Source organism: Alexandromys fortis, unplaced genomic scaffold (genome assembly GCF_014885135.2).
Source record: "Alexandromys fortis isolate MF-2015 unplaced genomic scaffold, M_Fortis_MF-2015_v1.1 scaffold_47, whole genome shotgun sequence".
In the NCBI taxonomy this organism is placed as follows: Eukaryota; Metazoa; Chordata; class Mammalia; order Rodentia; family Cricetidae; genus Alexandromys; species Alexandromys fortis.
Window position 1 is genome coordinate 10942504 of NW_026067957.1, and position 20383 is coordinate 10962886.

A 20383-nucleotide genomic window follows, 5' to 3' on the forward strand; every position below is an offset into this window, starting at 1 on the left:
CTTATTCTGTATTCATAAATTCTCAAAAAGGATTTTTCTCATTGTGTATCTTTTACCTTATTTTTATGTGATTGATGTCTGAAATTGCACTCAATTGCAATCCACTATCTTTTATTATATGATAGTCATTGATCACTAGTTCTCATCTGAATATAATAGAAATGTTTAAATATTATTGTCACAGATCACTCAGTTACATAACATCAGGAAACATGATGTCACATAGTCCTTTTTTATGTATTTGTCTCTCTCTTTCTCTCTCTCTCTCTCTCTCAATGAAACTGAGACAAATCATTTGCATTAATAAGTTTTCATCAAACCTGGTGGTTAGCCAAGGTTTCCCAATATTCTAGGTTCCGAGTCCAGGCACAATTAGAGCTGTGAAGACCCGGGCTGCACAAAAGATGCACTTTAAGAGAAAAGACTTCAGGATATAAGTGTATTACAGGATGCCCTTAGAAAACTTAGTGTGGAGAGTAAAAAATGCCAGAGAGGCCAGAGGAAACTATAGATTAGATCAGAATTTACAAAGAAAGGAGCGGTTGGGCTTCTGGGTTTGGGACTGGATGGAAGCGGAAACAAAATAGAATTGCGAGAAAGGGAAGAATTAACATGCGGGAGGTGCATATTCTAAGACATAGTACAGGCTTGAATTCAGGTAGAAATGGGAAAATGGAAATACTTTTTATAAATGTACTTAGTTTTACCCAAAGCACCAACAACGTAAGGTGTTTTCCTCTTTATCATGGACAGGAAATAAGAATAGGTAGGACAAGAACTGTGAATTCCATGAGAGCATAAACCTCTGCCCGTTCAATCGTTCATGCAACACACAGAACAATCCCTGGAACATAATTACTCTAAATATATCACTGAATTAAGGAATGAGTAAAGTGTTGCTTTGATTTTTTTTAACCTTTATTCCTCAGTAATACGAACTTGTGTTCGTGGTGACATGAAATCTAATGTGTGACTAGTGTTGAGAAGCTAGTGGCACTAAGAAATGATGAGCTCATGGAATTCCTCCTGGGCAGCTTAGGTTATGGTTATCTAGTTGCTGAAATTTTTGCTTTATGGCTATTCCAAGTCTACAAGCTACCGGCTAAAGAAGTTTAGTAGTTAACTATCATAGCGTATCGTATCTTTTTTTTTTCAATAAAATAAAAGATGACCCAGTCAGTAGGTCTCTTCTTTCTAAAACTAAATCCAGTTTGTGATTTCCATCCTAAGAACTCAGAGCATGAGCACAAAATAAATACAGAATCATTTGATGATAATAATAATTGCTAGGTGGGAAGATTTTCCTTATTAATAATAAAGCTATAGAGGAAAAGTAATAGATATCGTCTCAGTTTGTCAAGATTTTGTTCTGGATGACAACCTCATTCATCAGTGGGGAAAAGATGTCCCAAACACCCACACTTTAGCGGGAGTTACAGAAATAGTGAAATCAGTACTTTAAGGGATAACTTTAAATGGCTAAAGAATCCTATGCAATTAGAGTGTCTTGAAAGAGGGAATGGAGAAGTTGGCTGAAGACAAGCCTGGCAAGGGTAACAAGGCAAAATCAAAATAGGTGAGATAATCAATAGTGCTTAAGTGAGTCGGGGAAGGGTTTTGAGGCAGTGCCTTGCTGTGTAGCCTCAGCTGGCCTGAGACTTCATGCCTCCACCCCCTGACAGACATGCTGGAATTACAGGCATGCACCACCACACCCAGCCTGAACATCTTTCTTTTATGACTATGTATATTTTTGGATTCTCAAACTTAAGGCAAGCACATAATTTGAAAGGAAGAACTTTGACAATGGGGGAAAAGAAAGTGAAGTAAGGAAAGGATTAAGAGAATAGGTGGAATTTATTCAGTCTTCAAGTGTAGGAAAGAAGGACATGTCTGCCAAATATTGCTCTCTGCGCAGGGGGATAAAAAAGAGGAACGAAGGCAAAGTATTCTTTGAGGGATTAACTGAGGGGAAGAATTTCCTGGGTCAGAGCTGTGAAATATCAAAATAGTTTGCTGAGAAAGGTTGTGTTGCTCCTTTTCCGGAAGGTCTTAAAAATAGGAGAGGTAGAATCTTTGTGAAATAATTGCTGTATGGCATCATCTGAAGGCGGGGAAGATGATCTGACTGAGTCCGGCAGCAGTCAATTTTAATACCCAGTGTGTATGTCTCTCACCTTGGCTAGGAAACACAAATATATAATTGTATTTCCACTAGGAAGAAAGGACACCCTTCCCTAATTCTTTGTCTTGCTAGGCAAATTTTTCTTTTTTGTAAGGATCCATTTTAAGAAAAGAAAAAAGCTAGAGCCTGTCTTCAAATTCTCCCTGGTAATTTAGGGAATATTGTTATCAACTAATTTTACAAAGGAATTGATAAGTGTTACAATATTTGTTGTTTCTCTAGTTTATGACACAAAAAAGATAAACCCTTTATATAATCTTGAATTTTAGAATCCTCAAGGATGTAGACAATTAGCGATTATGTCAACTAGTTACTTAATGATAATGTACATTTTCCTCATGTCTAAGGTAATTAACACTTGTCAGTGTTTCCCCTTCTGAAACACTTCTGTTACTTAGATGTCCCCATAGGCCAGGGCGTTGATGTAAAATTATTATAGGGTTTCTTTCACTTTGAAAGGCAATGTCTGCCAGCTGGACCTAGAAATATAACGATATCTTGTTTACTGAAAGTTCTCCTAAATCACAAGGAATATAGAGCCACCATTTTGATCTTTCAGTTAACCTTAAATTCAGCCTTGGATGTAATATACCAGTATCACCTATAGAGTTTTCCAATGGCCTTGACACATTGTTGCCTTTAATTTTTACAATAACACATGTAAATATATGAATGGACAAATAAAAAGTAGTCCTATGACCTACCTGTGAAAATAGCAAAAAGGCTGACACATGCTGAAAATATAGACTCTTGCTTCACCTTGAAAACACAAGACTACATACTAAACTATATGAAGCAAACTTGTAACTCACCAAAGTGTGATTTTACAATAATTTAAGATCATAGTGCCAAATATACCAACTGTTGTCAGTTAATTTTTATAACAAGTATCTGTATCATAAAGCTGAGAGCTGTAAAATTATATCTAAAATAACGTTATTGTAAATGTGCTAGAAATACCTAACTAGATTCAGAGTTCTCAAACCCATAGAATTGAAGAAATGGACGAATGTATAAATTCTGAGGTAGTAACTCCAATGCAAAGAGGAGTAGTATTTTAGCAGTGATTGGAAGAGATAAAGACAAAGGAAACACAGAGACAGCTGAGGGAAAAGCAAGATAAGCATTAAGGGGTCGGGCAGGAGGCGGAGGAATGTGAGAGTTGATTGAATCAGATCTGGTTTAGAAGTCCACTCAAGGTGCTCTGTAGGAGAACCAGATACCTGCTCAGGCCTTGGAGACATGATGTCTCTCATCCTTGGAATTCTCGTCATCATCAAAAGTCAAAAAACTCTATCATTCCATTGTCAATATGGCTCATCATTCTAGATTTTCTTCTGTGTCAAATGCTTGCTCATTTGTGTATCTTTACCTGCCTTTTATGGTGAGCAGCCTCCTTCATTTGTCAAAGTGGAAACATCCAATGCTGATGACCTTGTGATTCCTAATAACGAAAGAAAATATCGAGCTCAAATGTCATTCTGTTTCCCTGCTGGTATAGTGAGTAACCTCATTTTTTTTTATCAAGAAAAAAGAATATTAGTTGAATTTAAGAACATCACACCGTCTTTCGCTGACTTTAACTTTATAAATACTCTTGACCACTGGGCATGGTAGCATGTGTCTTTAATCCCAGCACTTGAGAGACAGATGCAGGTGCGTTTCTATGAGATGGAGGCCAGTCTGATCCACATAGCGCGTTTCAGTTCATCCATAACTACCTTGAAAACTGCTTTGCCAGCTGGACTGGGAAGGAACAAGCATAGGACCAAACTAGTCCCTCTGAATATGGTTGACAGTTGTTTGGCTGGGGCTGACTGAGGGGCCCCTGGCAGTGGCACTGGGATTTGTCTCTACTGCATGTACTGGCTTTTTGGGATCCTATTCTCTTTGGATGGATACCTTACTCAGCCTAGACGTAGTTGGGAGGGCCTTGGACCTTCCACAAAGCAAAGTGCCTTACCCTCTTTTAGGATTGGAGGGGGGTGGGATGGGAGGGGGTTTGTAGGGAATGGGAGGAGGGGAGGGAGTGGGAATTTGGATTGGTATTTTTTAAAAAAAATAATAAAAATTTAAAAAATTCAAAGAAAAGAAAATTGCTTTTGCAACATGATGAAGTGGAGTGTAGCTCAAGCATTGACTCGGAGATTAGATTTTATATATTAGCTGAAATTAAACTTCAAATGCTGTGTGGAACTCTACAAAATGCTCAGCCTCTCTGCCCTCCTGCTTTTTGTCTGTAAGATGCAAATAGTGACGACTCTGTAGGCCACTGTGAGCATCAGAATTCAGGTAAGCCTTAGTGCCTTAGCATTTGGAAGTTCCTCAGCTGTTGCCTACTTATTAAAACTTTAAAATGTGATTAGTTGCCTCAAGTGCAGGCTGCACCCTTGGTCCTAACTACCTTTGATACTTGAGACAGAAGTGAACGAACATTTAGTAGGAAAAAAAATAAAGTAAGAAAATAGAGATTTGTCCAGAAATTAAACCTTAGTGGCAATCTATTGTTTTCTACCTTTTTAAGAGGTCATCCCAGCCTCATGTCTTATACTGTTTTTTCGTTTGTGCCATTTGGGAACTTGAAAGGCATCTTAGAAATTGAGCTTGTTGTCTTGTGTGCCTGTAGAAAATGATACTTGAAGTTGCCGCCTGTGTAAGAGGTATGATGCTAGTGGGTAGTAGAAGCCTAGTGAGTGCTACATAGCCTTTCCTTCCCCCAAAACTACAGCTTTGTGTTCAGTTCGTCAGGGTTTAGAAACTAATTACAATATTTGATTGCTCAATATCCATTTATATATTTGGTTTAAATAATCAGCTATTTCCTGTATTATCTCAAAAATGTGCTTTTTTTAAAATATTTATTTATTATATATACAATATTCTATCTGGCATGTGTGCCTGCAGGCCAGAAGAGGGCACCAGACCTCATTACAGATGGTTGTGAGCCACCATGTGGTTGCTGGGAATTGAACTCAGGACCTTTGGAAGAGCAGGCAATGCTCTTAACCACTGAGCCATCTCTCCAGCCCCCTCAAAAATGTGCTTTTTTAAAAAAACCTAGAAGAATGATTCTCCATTCTTTTTGCATTTCTTCATTATGATGAAGACTCCTATGCTGGCCTCCAGCTCAGTATCATTTCTCAGTGTGAGCTACTCACCTTCAGAGAAAGGAAGCTTGCCTTTATGTAGAGACAGTGTTACTAGAAGCTCACCCAAACAAACTGGGAAATGCTCCATATTCTGAGATTCAAGACAGAGAAATTAGGCAGGGCATAGAGCAACTGGACAGTTGTCTTAGTAGTTCATTTTAGGAAGAGTGTGTAAATTTGTTGAGATCTCTAGGGAGAGTCATGAACTTGCCTATACCTATAAGAATTTTCTTCTGAATTCCAAGTTAAAGAGAATCATCAGGCTGAAATAACAGCCCAATTTAGTAATTTCTGATATCTACTAACAAATTTTTTTTCTTCAGGAGAAGTACTGTAATACTTTCCAGTTACTGTTATCTGCCAAGGATGGCTTGAGCTATCCTTGAAAACAGCCTGGGACAGAATGTGTAGACGTGCAGAGATAAGGAGCCTCCTGCCAGGCCTTGGACTCCAGGGGCTGTCTCTTCTCAGTTCTGGCCCAGGCGCCCTTCCTTCCCAGTGTGCTTGCACTATCCCTGCCTGCGTATTATACAGGAAGCGTTTTGCTTGTCTGAGGACACCTCTATTCCTAGCTCTTTGACAGTTTCACTCGCCGCATCCCCTCAGTTCTAAACATGTGGAAAAGGAGATAACGAAAGGTGTTGAAATGAAAACCTGGAGTGGGAGTGCTTCAAGTCAGAGGCAAAACTCTTTTGCAGGCTTGTTTTGTACGCAGTCGTGAGCGGGTTTTGAGCACACTGTAAATGTATAGCAAAGGTCATTTTAGTAGACAAGGAGGAGAAGAGAAAACGCAGTATAAATAGTGGGCAGCATTAAGAATAAAGTTAAATGTTTTACGTTTTTCCTATAAAAAACATTATTTTATGATGGGGGAGAAAAAAATACAGTTTTTGTCACTTAAGAACTTCTCTAAGTTTGTGATTTTTCTTAGGCCCTTGGCCTTACCATAAGTGTTAATTTAGGCTCTATGGCAAGGTGTATAACTTTGGCTGAAACTCGACATGTTCTTGAGATAAGAAAGTGGTCTTTAATAAAGCATCAAGTTTGTGCAACTACCTCCAAAAATTGAGGTGGGGGGGCAGTAAAGTCACACTACAAAGGAAAAGTTTGTGTTCATCTGCTACAGTAATGTAGTTCTTTCGTGGGCATCTCTGTGTCACTGTTCTTTCATGAAAGGGAATCAGTTTCCCTTCACTCTAACTCCGTACTTACCAAGTTAGTCATAATCCTTCAATTTGTTTTTTTTTCCTTCCCATTAAAATGCTTTGATTTAAAAAGTAGTGGAAATTCAATTTGTCTCTTCATTTGTAGTTGGAAATTAATCTGTTTGGCTTTAGGCTATATAACATCTCTCATTAGAGGGGCGACCCAAAGCTACATGAATATTTTCAGTGCAGGAGACTCTAGGATTTTAAGATATTACTGAGAACTTAATCAAAACTCTGCTGATTGCATCCACGGTAGGTCTTTTGAAAGAAAAAAAATGAATCAACTCAGCAAATGACTAAGATATACTGGTAATTTTTAAGCCTGTTTACTCAATTTTATTTAGTGCTGTGATATGCATTTGCAGAAACCTGGAGCATATTGTCACACTGTTCATGGTGCTGTCCATACTTACCACTGGAAACTAACGGGATGCTCCCAGGAACGGTTTCAACCAGTTGGCAGTGTTCTCGTAAAACAACTGCATACTGAGGAAAAAGAAGTGTCTTTGAAGTCACTGATATCAATTTAGAGTCCATGACTTCACAGTTTTCTTGTTGATTTAAAGTAGTATATGTTTCTTAAAATGACATTTCACAGTCATAAAAAAGAAGTTTACACAAAGAAGTTATTCTACTTAATTTCATTAAAATGAATTTTATAAGTGAGTATGGCTCTATTTTATGTGATAGAATGAATACATTGTTGTTTCCACCATTTAGATGAGATACCAAAGTTCAGGAGACTAATTTGATAGAGTTTGCAACACCTGTGACAGGAAAGGACGGGTGTGCTCCTCGTCACATACACCTCACTCCACATGGTGTACATCTTCCTGTGTCTTCTAAAGTAACGGTGTCCTAGTAGCCTCTGGGGCAACTCACCCAAGCCTACTGTGTGGTGCTGTACTGTACTAATACTTCCTCCAGAGGAGCTCTCTACCTGAGTCAACATGATTGTTGGGTTTTTGCATTGATGCTTGCTCCAGTAGATGTAAGTATATGCCTCATGGAGCCCATATGCTCTTTGCTGCATTCCCAGTGATGTCCCAGGCATTAAGCTATCATGTTTTATGCCTATTGGTCTCTGTTGACAGGGCCCACAGGTATGGGTCCATTCTATCTTGACTAAGGTCAGGGAGCTGGACCTTAGTTTGTTCCTTCAAGGTTATTCTCTGTTTCTACCTCAAAGGAAGGTCCTACCTTGATTTAGGTCACAGAGTTCTGCTAGCTCAAGGTTATTGTCAACAGGTGTGGCTAATATCCAGACCTGGTATTTCAGGTATTAAGAAGTAGATCTGTTTTTTACCTCAAACAGGAGTCTAAGGACCCAACTAAATTCCTACTCCCTTTGGGAGATAACAATGGATTTCACCCAGGGAGTGGTTTGCCTACAGAATATTTTGGTCTAGGGTGTGAGCATTACTTGTCTTGTTCTGGCGACAGAATGTTTAACTAAGAATGTAGCTTGCAGTCAGTCTTTGTGTCAGTCTGCTTATTTCCTAGTGTTGTGTTAATGCAGTTTGTATCATACTCCTACCTTTGGGTTTGGGGTATTTTAAGCAAATGGAAATTAAACATGAATGATTTCAGTATTCACGGGAACTCTCTACTGATACTATCCTGATACTCGCGTCTTCATTCTCTTTACTTGTTTTTCTCGTCCCCATGCCCTTACTCTGGCAAGAGGTATCCTTGTCAAAGCTGGTCTCCAACACTCTGTGACTAACAACCAGACATTTGCATGTATTCATAAGCACTATGATTTTGACCCATCTATCCCATGCATAATAACAATTAACCTAAAATTTAATTTTTTCATACGGTCCAAGCTAAAAGTCTAGTTTACCATGTGCTATCAGAATGCACCAAATGTGTTCCGGCAGTCAGCCTTCTCCAGATCTCTGGCTGAGGGCTGGAACTGCATCTTCCAGTAAGGTTTCTACTGCCTGCTGCACCTTAATCTCACTCCTAAAGTCTGCTGGCGCCCTTGCGGACCGCCAAACCTGACAAAAGCTCTGAAGTGTTAAATGTGTGTGTTACACAGCCCCACCGTGTTCTGCAGTGCCAAGAGTCTGGTCGTCCTGGAGCTTTGCACAGATAAAGGAAGGATACAGCTCTGTGAGGAATGCAGTAACTACAAAGTACATCCTGAAGGCCATTGAGCTCACAATGAAGGTCTGTGTTTTAAAATAGCTCTATAACAAAGTAACTACAGAGTTTTGGCAAGAGCTCCAACTATTTATAGAACTGAGTAAGGCGTGGTAAATACTGCCACGGTACCCAGCTCTCCCTCGCCATAACCCCAAACTTAGAAGAAGTACTGTAATTATATTTCTCTACTTTGAAAAAAAATCATAGTAGCCATTATCAGTTTAACCATACGGAAGCTTGGGCTGAGATTTCTTTTTTAAATGCATAGTTTTGATTTTCAACAGCTGCACTGGGTCTTTAATCATATATTATCTTTATGAAGCCTTTTTCTAACATATGTTAATTGGCTGTTTTCTGTGACAAATTATGAGCTCTTACTTTGATGAGGTTCAATTGCAATCATGTTGGAGTCGAGTACGTCAAGTTCCCACCCCTGCTGGCTCCTCAAACCACTACAAACATCCGCGCGTCACTGCCTTGCTGAGTAATGGCAGGATTGGGGCTGGCTGATTTTGCTACAGATTTTTTTTTTCCACAGGATATTTTCAGCTTCTTTGTACTAAATCTGTTGCAGGGTTTGCCCTTTTTAGCAGACACATGCTCTAAAATTAACATCAAATCTTATTGGAGATTACTGTAATAGAGTGAGGAATATTTCATAGTACTGCACTCCAGAGTCTGTTTTGCTTCACTGAAATTTCAGAACGTTTATTACACTTTTTAAGTCAGACAGTTGTAAATGTGACTGGTATTTTCTACATCATCAGCATTTTGTAACAGACATTTTGGATGTTCCTCTTTTGAGGAAAGTAAGTTATATAAGGGACGATGAGGTAGCTATTTGGCTGTTTATGAAGAAATTGTGTTTATGTGCCCTTCTCGGTGTTGATAACTATACTGGAATGATGAAAACTGTGTGGTTCGTTAGCTTTCGTTTTTCTTCAGCATAATTTCTATCGGTCACGTAATCAAAACGACATGTTCATCAAGGTTAACGTCCTATGAGATGTATAACAGCCATTCCAGTTCTCTGTCCTGCTGTCAGCGTTTAATGTACGATTCAGATGGGCAGAACTGTTCTGATCCATCTGCTCGGAGAACTGTGACAGATAGCTTGTATCAAATACCAACAGATGATCAGTGATAGCTATAATTAGAACAGATACAAAAAATGCAGTGCCTTTGTCTTGAAATTAGTCAAGGTAATTGATTAAGGTCTTCGGTGCCTTCAGTGGTATTGGGATTAATTTAACTGTTTCGGCCTCAACGTCTCGCATAAAGAGCTCGCGAGAAACTGCAGTTCTCCAAACCCAAAGCCAGAGGTCGATTTCCATATTAGCCATATAGGAGTTTAGATAAGATGAGCCAGATGTTAACAGAACCAGATGTGAGTGGGCACTGCTCTTTTCTCCTTGGGAGGCTGTTTTTAATCAGCTGTTTCCCTGGGGTAATGCACAGCCAATGAGCTCTAAACCCTGAGGCTCCCTGAGTTCGCAGGAAGGACTGGGAACATCAGTTTAGGGCTTACAACTGAGCATGCGTGAAAAAATTAGAGCAGAAATTAAGGGTAAGAAAGGTTAACTTCATAAATGTTACTTCGCTATTGATTAAAAAAAAAGAGGACAGAAATAAAAAAGATAATTTTAAATGTTTAAAAATAGAGAGTCAGCCCCTACTTGCAAATACAGATACAAATAAAAAGCTACTATTGGCTAATGTTAGCCAGACATGTATAAAGGTGTGTGTTACTTTGAGACTGTGCATGGGGAGTCATCTACAGCACAAGTAAATAATCTCAAAGTGTCAGTGTGGTCCGTGCTATCCATCACATCTAGAGAGGTTGGCTTCGCGAGCCCTGGGTAGTCCTGCAGTGGGACTGTGAAGTCAGTCTACACACTCTGTCTTGAGCCAGCTTACACAAGGAAATTTAGTTCCACTTGATAAGACACATACTTAATTGGCTTTAAGAAAATAAACCAAGGTAAAGAACAATGTGTAAATGAAATAGAGAGCTTGGCACTTGGCTGTAAGGAAGCCCGCGAGCCATGTGGCTTAATTGGGGCCAGTTGGGATCATTTAATGATTGCTGTCAGAAGATCAGATGTAATAGAAGACCACAGTGGGGTAGAGTTAAACAAATTGTCATCAGGCGTTTCAGATGAACAAAACCTTAATTAGGTTGATTAGGATGCTGTAAAGGACATGAAGCGACAGAGAAAAATTGATGAATCACTGAATTCCATATTGAGCCATATATAATATTGTCACAAGTATCATCTATATTTTAAGGGACCTTTACGGCAGTTTGAAAACCACACATATTCACCTGTAAATTTTAATAATTATCTAGAATTTAATTACAAATTAAAAATAGGAGACATTCAGTTTAAATACCAGATGATTTATTAAGTATTTTTTACTTAAAATTCAAGATGAACGTCAGCTGGAGAGTAATATATCTTCCCATTGTAAAGGCATCTTTAAGAGTTGAATTGTTTGAGAAACTAATAGCAGTAGCAAATTATTTTTCAAGGACACAATTTTGATTATTTAATGTAATATGTGGCCAAGGAGTGGACCATGATCTTCACTTAGACTGTCATGTTTCATTCGTGTGACAATTACTGGTTTTTTACTGGCAAGATTACTCAGGTATCTTAAAACACACTCACTGTTTTATCTGTTTTTAAAAGACTAACATGTGTTCTTCCACATACTGTGCATGTGTCTATACACACAGACACACACACACACACTAATAAATCTAAAAAATGTACTCAACACATACAAGCTTCCAAGAGGAAAACATTTATAGCATATTTCCATTTTATTCATTAAATACAATACACTAGAGATTGAGAAAAATAACATTTTTTCCTAAGAGAACATAAGATGCTTTGGAATTTGAATTTTACCCTAATAAGATGGAAATGTATGTTAGCAACATGTAGCACTTCAGGCAGAACTGACTTTGGAGACGGACAACTTAGTTTCACTGCTGGTGGAGGATGGTGCTTCTCTTGCTTTGTTCAGTAACACCAGCAAAGCCATCCAGCTGCACGTGCTGGGTAGCGCTGGCGCAGAGACCCCAGTGTGTGATGCTGCAATGGTAGCTCACACAGCTCTACCTTCCTGCAAAACCTTGCCCGAGCCCTAAGTGGCTTTCGGAGTTTAGGAAAACAAAGACATGGTAGAAGCCTGCTGCGTTAATTACATAATCTGTCTGATATGGAAATACTAAAAGCTGTCACGTCCGTCGTTGAAGAGTATGAGGTTTTTGACATATTTAGACCATTCGGAATTTATTTTGGCTTGGAGAATGCAGGATGCCATTTTAACTACAGTAGGGGAAAATCTCCAAGGCAGAATATGGCATGGATAATTGTGACAGGGAAGCTGTGTTTCCTTATGTTTGTTAAATTGTTTGTAACGCTGTGCAGTTGTCTGGAGGTATGTTGCTCCTAGATTCTGGCATTGTGTAAATATGCTGATTTGCGTAAGGGCAAACAGCAGGTTAGGCCCCCCCCATATTAAATTAATTGCAGGGGTTTTCAAAGCGAGCTCCGTTTTAGCCTTATTATATTTCTGACATACATTTCATCTCCTTTCGTCCTTGGGGATAGATACTGAAGTAGGACTAGAAGCTCTCACATGGAGTCTCCAGCCGCTGTGGTCACTGGGAAATTGATGTATTTCCCTAGTTAGTTCTACACTTGCAGCCTGCAGCTCTTCCAGGACTGATCCTTAAGAGAAAGTCTCAGGTCTGCACGACACTGTATGTTTATTTTCCTTCATTGAACACTTGCTGTTAGCTATGTAAATGGGAAGTGAGATCTCCACGCCATGTGTACGGAGATGACATCTCTACTAACCTTAATCCAAACATGTACATGAAAACCAACTTACAAGTGTAGGCGATCCACGTTCCTGGCACCACTACACACCCTACACTTTTATAGTGTCGTATTTAATGTGGCTAAAACCATTTTGCAAATAAAAAAGTGTTTTCCCAGTTTGAGGTAGGACATGAAAACTCTTAAGTGCAGGATTTGATCATCATGCCGCAGTTACCTGGTGTCTAAGTCCCCCCAGTTTCCTAACTCACAGATTAATTCAGCTTTCACTTTTGTGCAATGTATTCTTGTTCTATCTATGAGATGCTGCACAGCATGAAGGTGACCAAGGTTTAACCAGGGTTGCCAGGTTTTTTTTTTCTGTATATGCAAAATAAGAGAAAAAGTTCTCAGTACTAGTTATTAAAAATAGCTAGTAAATACCTCAGATGAGAGGTACAGACGTTGATAAAGAGAGTTCAGTTAAGCAAGTGATAATGATTAGTTCCTGCTGTTTACCTGATGCTAAGATAGAGCCTGGGACTACAAAGTTAACATTTGATTCCTCCCTCCTTCCCCTAATGGCAAGGAGAGTGACTTGGTGCTTTGAGAGTTTATCCAAAGAAAACACTTAGGATGCTGGAACTGAGACCTGAGACAGAAGAAGAGTTGAGTACACACAGAAGGGAGGGAACAATCCAGACAGAAAAAATTGCAAATACCCTGTGGTAGGAAGGACAGAGAAGTAAGAACTTGTTTTGTTTTAAGGCAACTGAATTTGCTATTTATATGTGTAATAGTGACAGTGACTCTTTAAGACGATTCAGAATTTATCATATTGATACTAAATTCGATCCGTTGAGAAATGAATGTCTGGCACAGTGGTATTTAGAGAAAAAAAAAACAGCCCTTCTATACTCAGGAAGATGTGCTTCAACTATGTGGCTTTAAAATTAACTGCACTCTGTTCTTTAAAATATATGGGGAACTTAGAGAAAAATAGAGTAATTTTCAGGACCAAAGAAATACTTCTCATCACATAGTCAAGCATTGCTAAGAATAATAATTGGGTTATTTCATTTGAAGCTCTTAAGGGAAAATAGGTATGTTCTGCTAGTTCTTTTTAACCAAAGTATAATTGCATGCCTCATATGTCTTTCAAACAAATCATAAAGTAGAAAGTTTAATGTATCTAAACGCAAGGAATGAGCGAAGCTTCCCACTTGAAATGGTAGTGGATTACTGAATCACTTGAGTCAGTAACAAACACAGGCTTGCAGAGACAGGGCATGCATTACTCTCGCCTCTTGCTGTACATGGGCCTTTCGTTGACTTAACAATGCTATTTCTTGTATAACACAGCATGCCTAATTTACAGCCTTAAGTTTTACAAAACAAGGTCTTCAGATGGTGAGGCAAATGTGAGTCAGTGGAAATGGTACTTGCCAATCTGAATAAAAGAAATCCAGAATTCTTTCCTTGCAGATTGACCTTGCATATTCTAATGTTTTAGCCTTGTCCATAGGCTGTTTTGGTTAAGTGAGTGCACTGTACTTATTGGAACAAAAATACATGCTTTGCAAAGGTAATTTTAGCAGCAGAGAATTAATTTCTTCCCACATCTTTTAATGTGGCATGGGAGTCTCACTCTACGATCAAAACACGTAACTGAAGGTTATGTTTAATTTCTAAATCAAAGTGTTGTGGGAAGGCAATTGAAATTTGATGATGACTCAGATCCAGTTGCTATGTGGTTTTCTTCCTACAGAAACTTTAGGGTAGACTGCCATTTCTATGTTAGAAGGAGCCAAGCAGTGGTGAGATTAAAATAGTGTCACCATAGACTGAAGTTCGTGTTAGTTTCTTTGATTGCTAATTGGATCTTTTTTAAGGTACCCTGAGTCTCAGTAACATGAACTATTTTCTTACACCCTGATCTTTCTTTTTAGGTGTGGGACTAAATAAATTATCAATGCGTATTACCAACAAATATTGTTTACTGCCATCCTGATTCATTTAGTTCCCCCAAAGTCATAATTCTTGTGTTTTGTTTCTTTCCTTGTGTAGAAATCTTCATTTGCTTCAAAGTGTAAATTCAAAGTGTGTGGCGACATTTACTAGCTAATGTGATTTGGGTAAGACGTGGTCGATGGCACTGGGTGTGTATCTGCTTTCCCCATGTCGACTTAGTCTATTTATTTTCTCATATTGATTTCTTAAGTCAGTCACAACGAAACATTGACCTAGAACTGGAATGCCTTTTTCTCAGGTGTTAGAAAGACAGAAATTAGACACTTTGTACCTCTGCTCTGCCTTTCCCTGAGCCCTTTATCTGAGCCACCCCAAAGCCCGAATGTGGGGTGTGCTGCATACCAGCCTGCTCTGCTCAGAGAAGGAAGTGGAGAGTTTTGGTTCCCATTTTACACTTGAGGAGCAGTTTAGGGAAGGAAGCACCTTTGCACCTTTTATTGTTTGCGGTCGCTGACATCACATCCTTCCCTGCCCAGTCTGTGCGTGTTTCCTGCCATTCTGTCAAGATTCTTCTGTTACTGGGAGGGATTTGCTGAAGGGAAGGAGGGAGGAAGGGAAGAGGGCAAGACAGAGTGGGAGAAGGAAGAAGGGGGAGGTGCATGTCAATCAAGCCGGCTTGTTTGAAAATGAGGGGGCCTGCAAGAGAAGTACTCTCTGCGAGGGTCTCAAACCACTCTGCCTTCATCTGTCTGCTTATGGCAATCTCCAAGTGAGCAGAAGCCTGCCGAACCGAAGTTCCCCTTTTTAGTAAGCAGATGGATTTTACCTTTTTATTTAAGCTGGCAAAAGAGGAAAAAAGTGCAACCTGTAACTCCATAGAGTGTTCTTTTTCTTTCCTTCTTGTTCAAAGTTTTGACTATTTCTCTGTAACTATCATTTTCCAAGAGCGGTTCCTTCATGTGAAAACTGTAGTGTCCAGAATAAGCCTGAGATTGATTATATATAGTGAAAGTTCTTGCTGTGACTGAAATGCTGCTATATGTAGTTAAATTATTAATATTCTTTTTTCACATTTCTGTGAGACAACCAAACAGGTTACTGTGGTAATAATCATCTTTTTTCCCTAGCCCTCCTGAAAATTAATACTAGAAACAACCATGCAGTACGTTTTTATGTAAAAATCAGGTTAATAAATAGTTATGCTAAAAAGTAAAAATTAAAAAAGTTGTGTGCTGGTGCTGACCTTCCTAGTTCTTTGGATTCTAACTGATAGCCTTGAAATGTGGAGACGTCTTCCACAAATTGCCACAGGATTGATGTCTTGCTGTTCTGCATGTGGACTTTATACAGTGCTGCATTTTAAGAATGCTCGGAAAGCAACACTGCAGTTAGTAAGTTGAATATTGCCCTTTACAGCAAGCAAAATAAAAGTTGAGTTAGCTTTAAATTTCCATCTTTCTCAATACCAGGCATATTTCAACAAGGAGCCTATTTTCAGTGGCATGTTCCCCAATCATTTCATATATGTGTGTAAGCATGCACATGTAAGCATGTTAGTACATTTATAGATGTATTCCTAAAAGAACATTCCCCATTGTGTTTTAAGAATAAAAGCAAACAAACAAACCAACGTGTCACTTGGCTCCTTCTAAACAGTGTCTTCCAAGTTGAAAAATGCTGGGTGGTGATGTGGAGGGGTGGTTTTTGCATTCAGTGGTCAGGAACACAGCCTGGCTCTAAGGAGAGTCTTTGTCAGGAGTGTCTCCCCACATGCTTGGTTATAAGTGTTTTGAATCAAGGTCTGTAGCCGCTGACCTCCTCTCCCCTGCGCCTCTGCACTCTAATCTGTTTGCCCTGACCTTCCACCTAACGTGAGTAAGCGCTTAGGCAGGCACAGCCCAGTAAGCCGATAGCAACAGCGGCCTCTGCTAAGAGAAGGGAAGGGGGATGTGCCCATAGGGCTTTAACTGGGGTTCATGGATAGTTTTTTTCTGTGGTGGAGAAAGCCTGATTGTCTCTTTGGGGTCTTGCACATGCATGGGAAATACCATTCTGGACTGCTGCCTTCTTCTTGGGTAAGACAATAGGGAATGCAGAAAAGGTTCCCAGCTGTGTGATCTTTAGGGCCATTTCTAGGACTAAATGGGTAGATTGTTCAGCGCTGTTGAATGTCTGATGTATTGTGCTCTGTAGGTTCTTCGTGGATGTGATCTCGGTGTCTTATAGCAGTGTCTCTAGGTTGTGAGTGTTTCATACAGTCAATATGCATTTATATGAAGTTCAAAACTTTAGAACTGCTGCTAACATTGAAAACTGGCTGGAGTCATCATCTGTGATAAGCACAGGCTGATAGTGGTGTTGCTCACATGTGTATGCCAAGAGGCTGAAGTGAGCTGCCATTCAGTACAAAGACACTGGGCAAAGGAGAGTGGGTAGTCTCAGTGATTAAGCAGTGCTTAATCCAGCAGAACTAATTATATCATAATAGCCTCCACAATGACATAATTACCTAAACTTATATTTCTAAAAAATGTACTTGAGGTGACGAGGAATAAAGAAATTTAAAGGCAGCTGAGGATCAGACCAAGTATCTAACAGCCTTTTCTGTCCCAAGAACCTTGAACTCGAGCCAAATAACCTATTAAGTAGCCAGGACAGTGGTTTAGCGTTACATAATACATGTGGGAATTTTTTCAGGTCCGCTGTCACAGACTAACTAGCGTCAACAGAGAAGTTCCGAGCAGCGTGTAAAGTAGTTGTAGCCACTGACATGAGAGGAGACAAAATAACTGGAGCTGCCACTTGCAAATGAAGCAAGCATTGTGGGATGCTCCCTAGTCAACTTCCATTTCAGAGCAATTCACTTTCATTATGTGCAAATATTTTTAGACGTCATTTTAAACAGAGTAAAATATAGACTTTTAATATTCTGTGCTCTTTGGGTTTGCCATGTAATTGATAATCATTATTTTAATTTTAATTCATGACCTAGAGCTCTCTGGTATATAATATCAAGCTTCTGTAATTTTTGTCTGACTCCCTAAGGAGATATGATATGTCTCTTTTAAACATTTAAATTTAGAAGGCTGATGGTCTATTATTAAAAAGTATATAGTTACAAATGAGATAATAATCTTAATTTTTGCACCACTTATTTCTTATCAGTAACCATCATTTTTGAGTATTGTTTTAATTGACAGTGTAAAGGTTTCCCAGAGGAGATGCTCTCACTGCTAAGCGATGCTTGAACATAAGATGAAACATCCCATATTACTTTTCCTGTGTTCTCTGTAGTGATCTTCGTAAAATAAGATTAAAGGATTTAGTTTTAAATTAGTTGACATTTACATATATCAAAGAACACTTTCATAATTGTCCATCCTATTTGCATAAGTAGGGACGTTATCACCTCTGCTGTCAAAACATGAGATTGTTTTCCATTCAGAAATGAATTAGATGCCCTACTTAGCATACACAGGTATATAAAGGTTCATTAACTCTCTGATTTAGGTAATTTTTCATAACAGAGGGGTGAAAATTGTCACCTAATTTCATTAAAAATATTAAGAAGCTCTTTACAAAAAATACAGTTCATTTCAAGTGTTGGGTTTTAAAACACGGTTTTCATCATTTAAATGACTTCTTAAATTACTTATGAGCTTGTTTTAATTATAAAAGCAATCCACCCCTGTGTATATGCTCCTGTATGTGATGTGCCATATGCTTTTAACAAATAGTTATTTTTCATTTGTTTTATTGTTTTGCTTCAGTGCAGCTTATTTCCTTGCTGAAGTTGGAAGACCATGTTAGTTCTTAGGACACTGACTTGCTGTGGAACTGTTTAGTGGCCTACGTGGAACTACTGTTTAGTGGCTTGCATGGAACTTCTGTTGAGTAGGCTGCGTGGAACTACTGTTCAGTGGCTTGCGTGGAACTACTGTTTACTGGCTTTCATTTTGTTCAGCAGGAACGAATGCAAGGATTTGGGAACTGAGCTGTGCACGTGCTGAAGAAGGAAACGTGTTTGAAGGAAACAGGAAAGAGAAAGAAAAGGAAGGAAAAAATACATAATTTCAGGGACGAGAGAGAGAAGAAACACGGGGACTATGGGGAGAAAAAAGATTCAGATCACGAGGATTATGGATGAGCGTAACAGACAGGTGAGTGAGAGGCGGCCCTTTGTGTCCTTTCCTAGTGTTCAAGGTGCTAGAAAGATCTTGAACTTATCAACATCCGTCAACAGAAGCTCTGTGAGCTCAATGAATCCAGTTTAAGTGTTGAGATTTTCATCTCTTGCCAACAGCAGAGAAAAGAAAAATCACATTAACCATTAGAAGTATAGATTTGTGATTGTTCACTTTGCACTGCCTCAAGATGTAAATGAAAGTTGTATTTGTATGATGAACAGCTTAATAAGTGTACAATTGCTACACTGCACACATCATCAAACAAAGGTATTCTTACACTCATGGGAACTAGTCCTTTTGTGATCATCCGCTTTACAGTTCATAGTATTGCCTAAATATCCTCTCTGCAAAGTGGCTTGCTTTCTGTTCATCACAAAGGAGAGACTGAAGTCAACTTCAAACATTTCCAGATGCTTCTGACAAAAAAAAAAAAAAAAAAAAAAAAAAAAAAAAAAAAAAAAAAAACCACCTACACGAGATATTAGCTGCACAAAGCATATAGACAAGAACATCCTGTTAACTCATTTTTCTCTAAATTCCGAATTTTATAAACATGGTACTCTTGTTTTTTTTTCTACAACTCCAATGATAATGTCTGTAAGACACAGTCTGTTCTGAAGACTTCCTATACGTGCATCATGAGTGACTGCAGTCTGACTTTTCCCTTATGCTGGAAAGCGGGCTTGGGCTTTGGGAGGGTAACCAGCCAGTTTGGACACAATGCTTTGTTGAATATCAGGTGACGGTCCTTGTTAGGAATTATAGTGGTCCTGGCACCCACAGTAGCGTTCACACAATGGAACCTGTTCCTTGGCCTTAAGAGAGGAGAGATCAGTCCCCCAATACACACACCCCACTCCCAAGCTGCCCATTTATGGTCAGGAATAGGTTCAACACACTCCCAAATAATGACACTCACCTTCTGTAAAGTCCCTATTACCTCCTGTACATGAGAGTAAATTCAATTTTAAAACACAATATTGCACGCACTTACAGATTATAATGAATATAAATTATTATTTTTTTATTATGTCATCTGTATAAATGCCCTCTTTATAAAAAGCCAATGGGCTTCCAAGAACTAGGAAGATTTTTCTATTTTTTTTAAATTATACTTTTTCCTAAACTAGAATGTCTTCTAAGGTTCACAGGACTTGAATCGCTTTGAACTTAACATTGAACTAAATGATGAAAAATATACAATTCACGAAGGAATCTATCAATGTTTTCATACAGATTTGTCCATTGTTGTAGGCCAAGACAAAAAGCAATATCCATGTTAGAATTAAACCCCAATTTTGTATTTGTTTATAGCTTGAAGCTGAAATTAAAGCTGCAGTATTGAACATCTCATACCATTGACGGTGGGGGCCTTGTCATTTGGACCACCATCTGTTTTGGTTAGAGGAAAAAAAGTGCCATGAATTAGTATTTGTAGTTTATTAAGATATGACCTATTTTCTAGCTTCGTGAGCTTCATTCTATCTTCTTTTTACGTACAAAGAAAAACAACTGTGGGGTTTACTTGTGTGGGCTTTTACTATTCTTCTTAAGGGAAAAAACATCCATAGAGATACAAGAATTATCACATTCTATTCATGAGAGAACAAGTTTAAATATTTCCATAGAGTTGCACTGATCTATACTTGTAGATACTCTTACCTATAATAGAAGTCATAATATTTTTAGGAAGGGAAAA

The 20383-nt window shown here is 38.7% G+C and overlaps 1 protein-coding gene across 11 annotated transcripts in view; it reads left to right on the plus strand.

Moving 5' to 3' along the window:
* Positions 1–20383, plus strand: part of Mef2c (myocyte enhancer factor 2C) — a 147729-nt gene that overhangs the window by 36200 nt on the left and 91146 nt on the right. For 4 of the 11 annotated variants that reach the window (XM_050152409.1, XM_050152411.1, XM_050152402.1 and 1 more), the window contains exon 2: positions 18462–18657. In XM_050152409.1, coding sequence (XP_050008366.1) covers positions 18604–18657 — 54 coding nt within the window. In that variant the 5' untranslated portion in view covers positions 18462–18603. Of the gene's footprint in view, positions 1–8696; positions 8718–15165; positions 15305–16447; positions 16573–18461; positions 18658–20383 lie in introns of those variants that run through there. The other 7 variants (XM_050152406.1, XM_050152413.1, XM_050152403.1 and 4 more) reach the window with 5 other exon arrangements.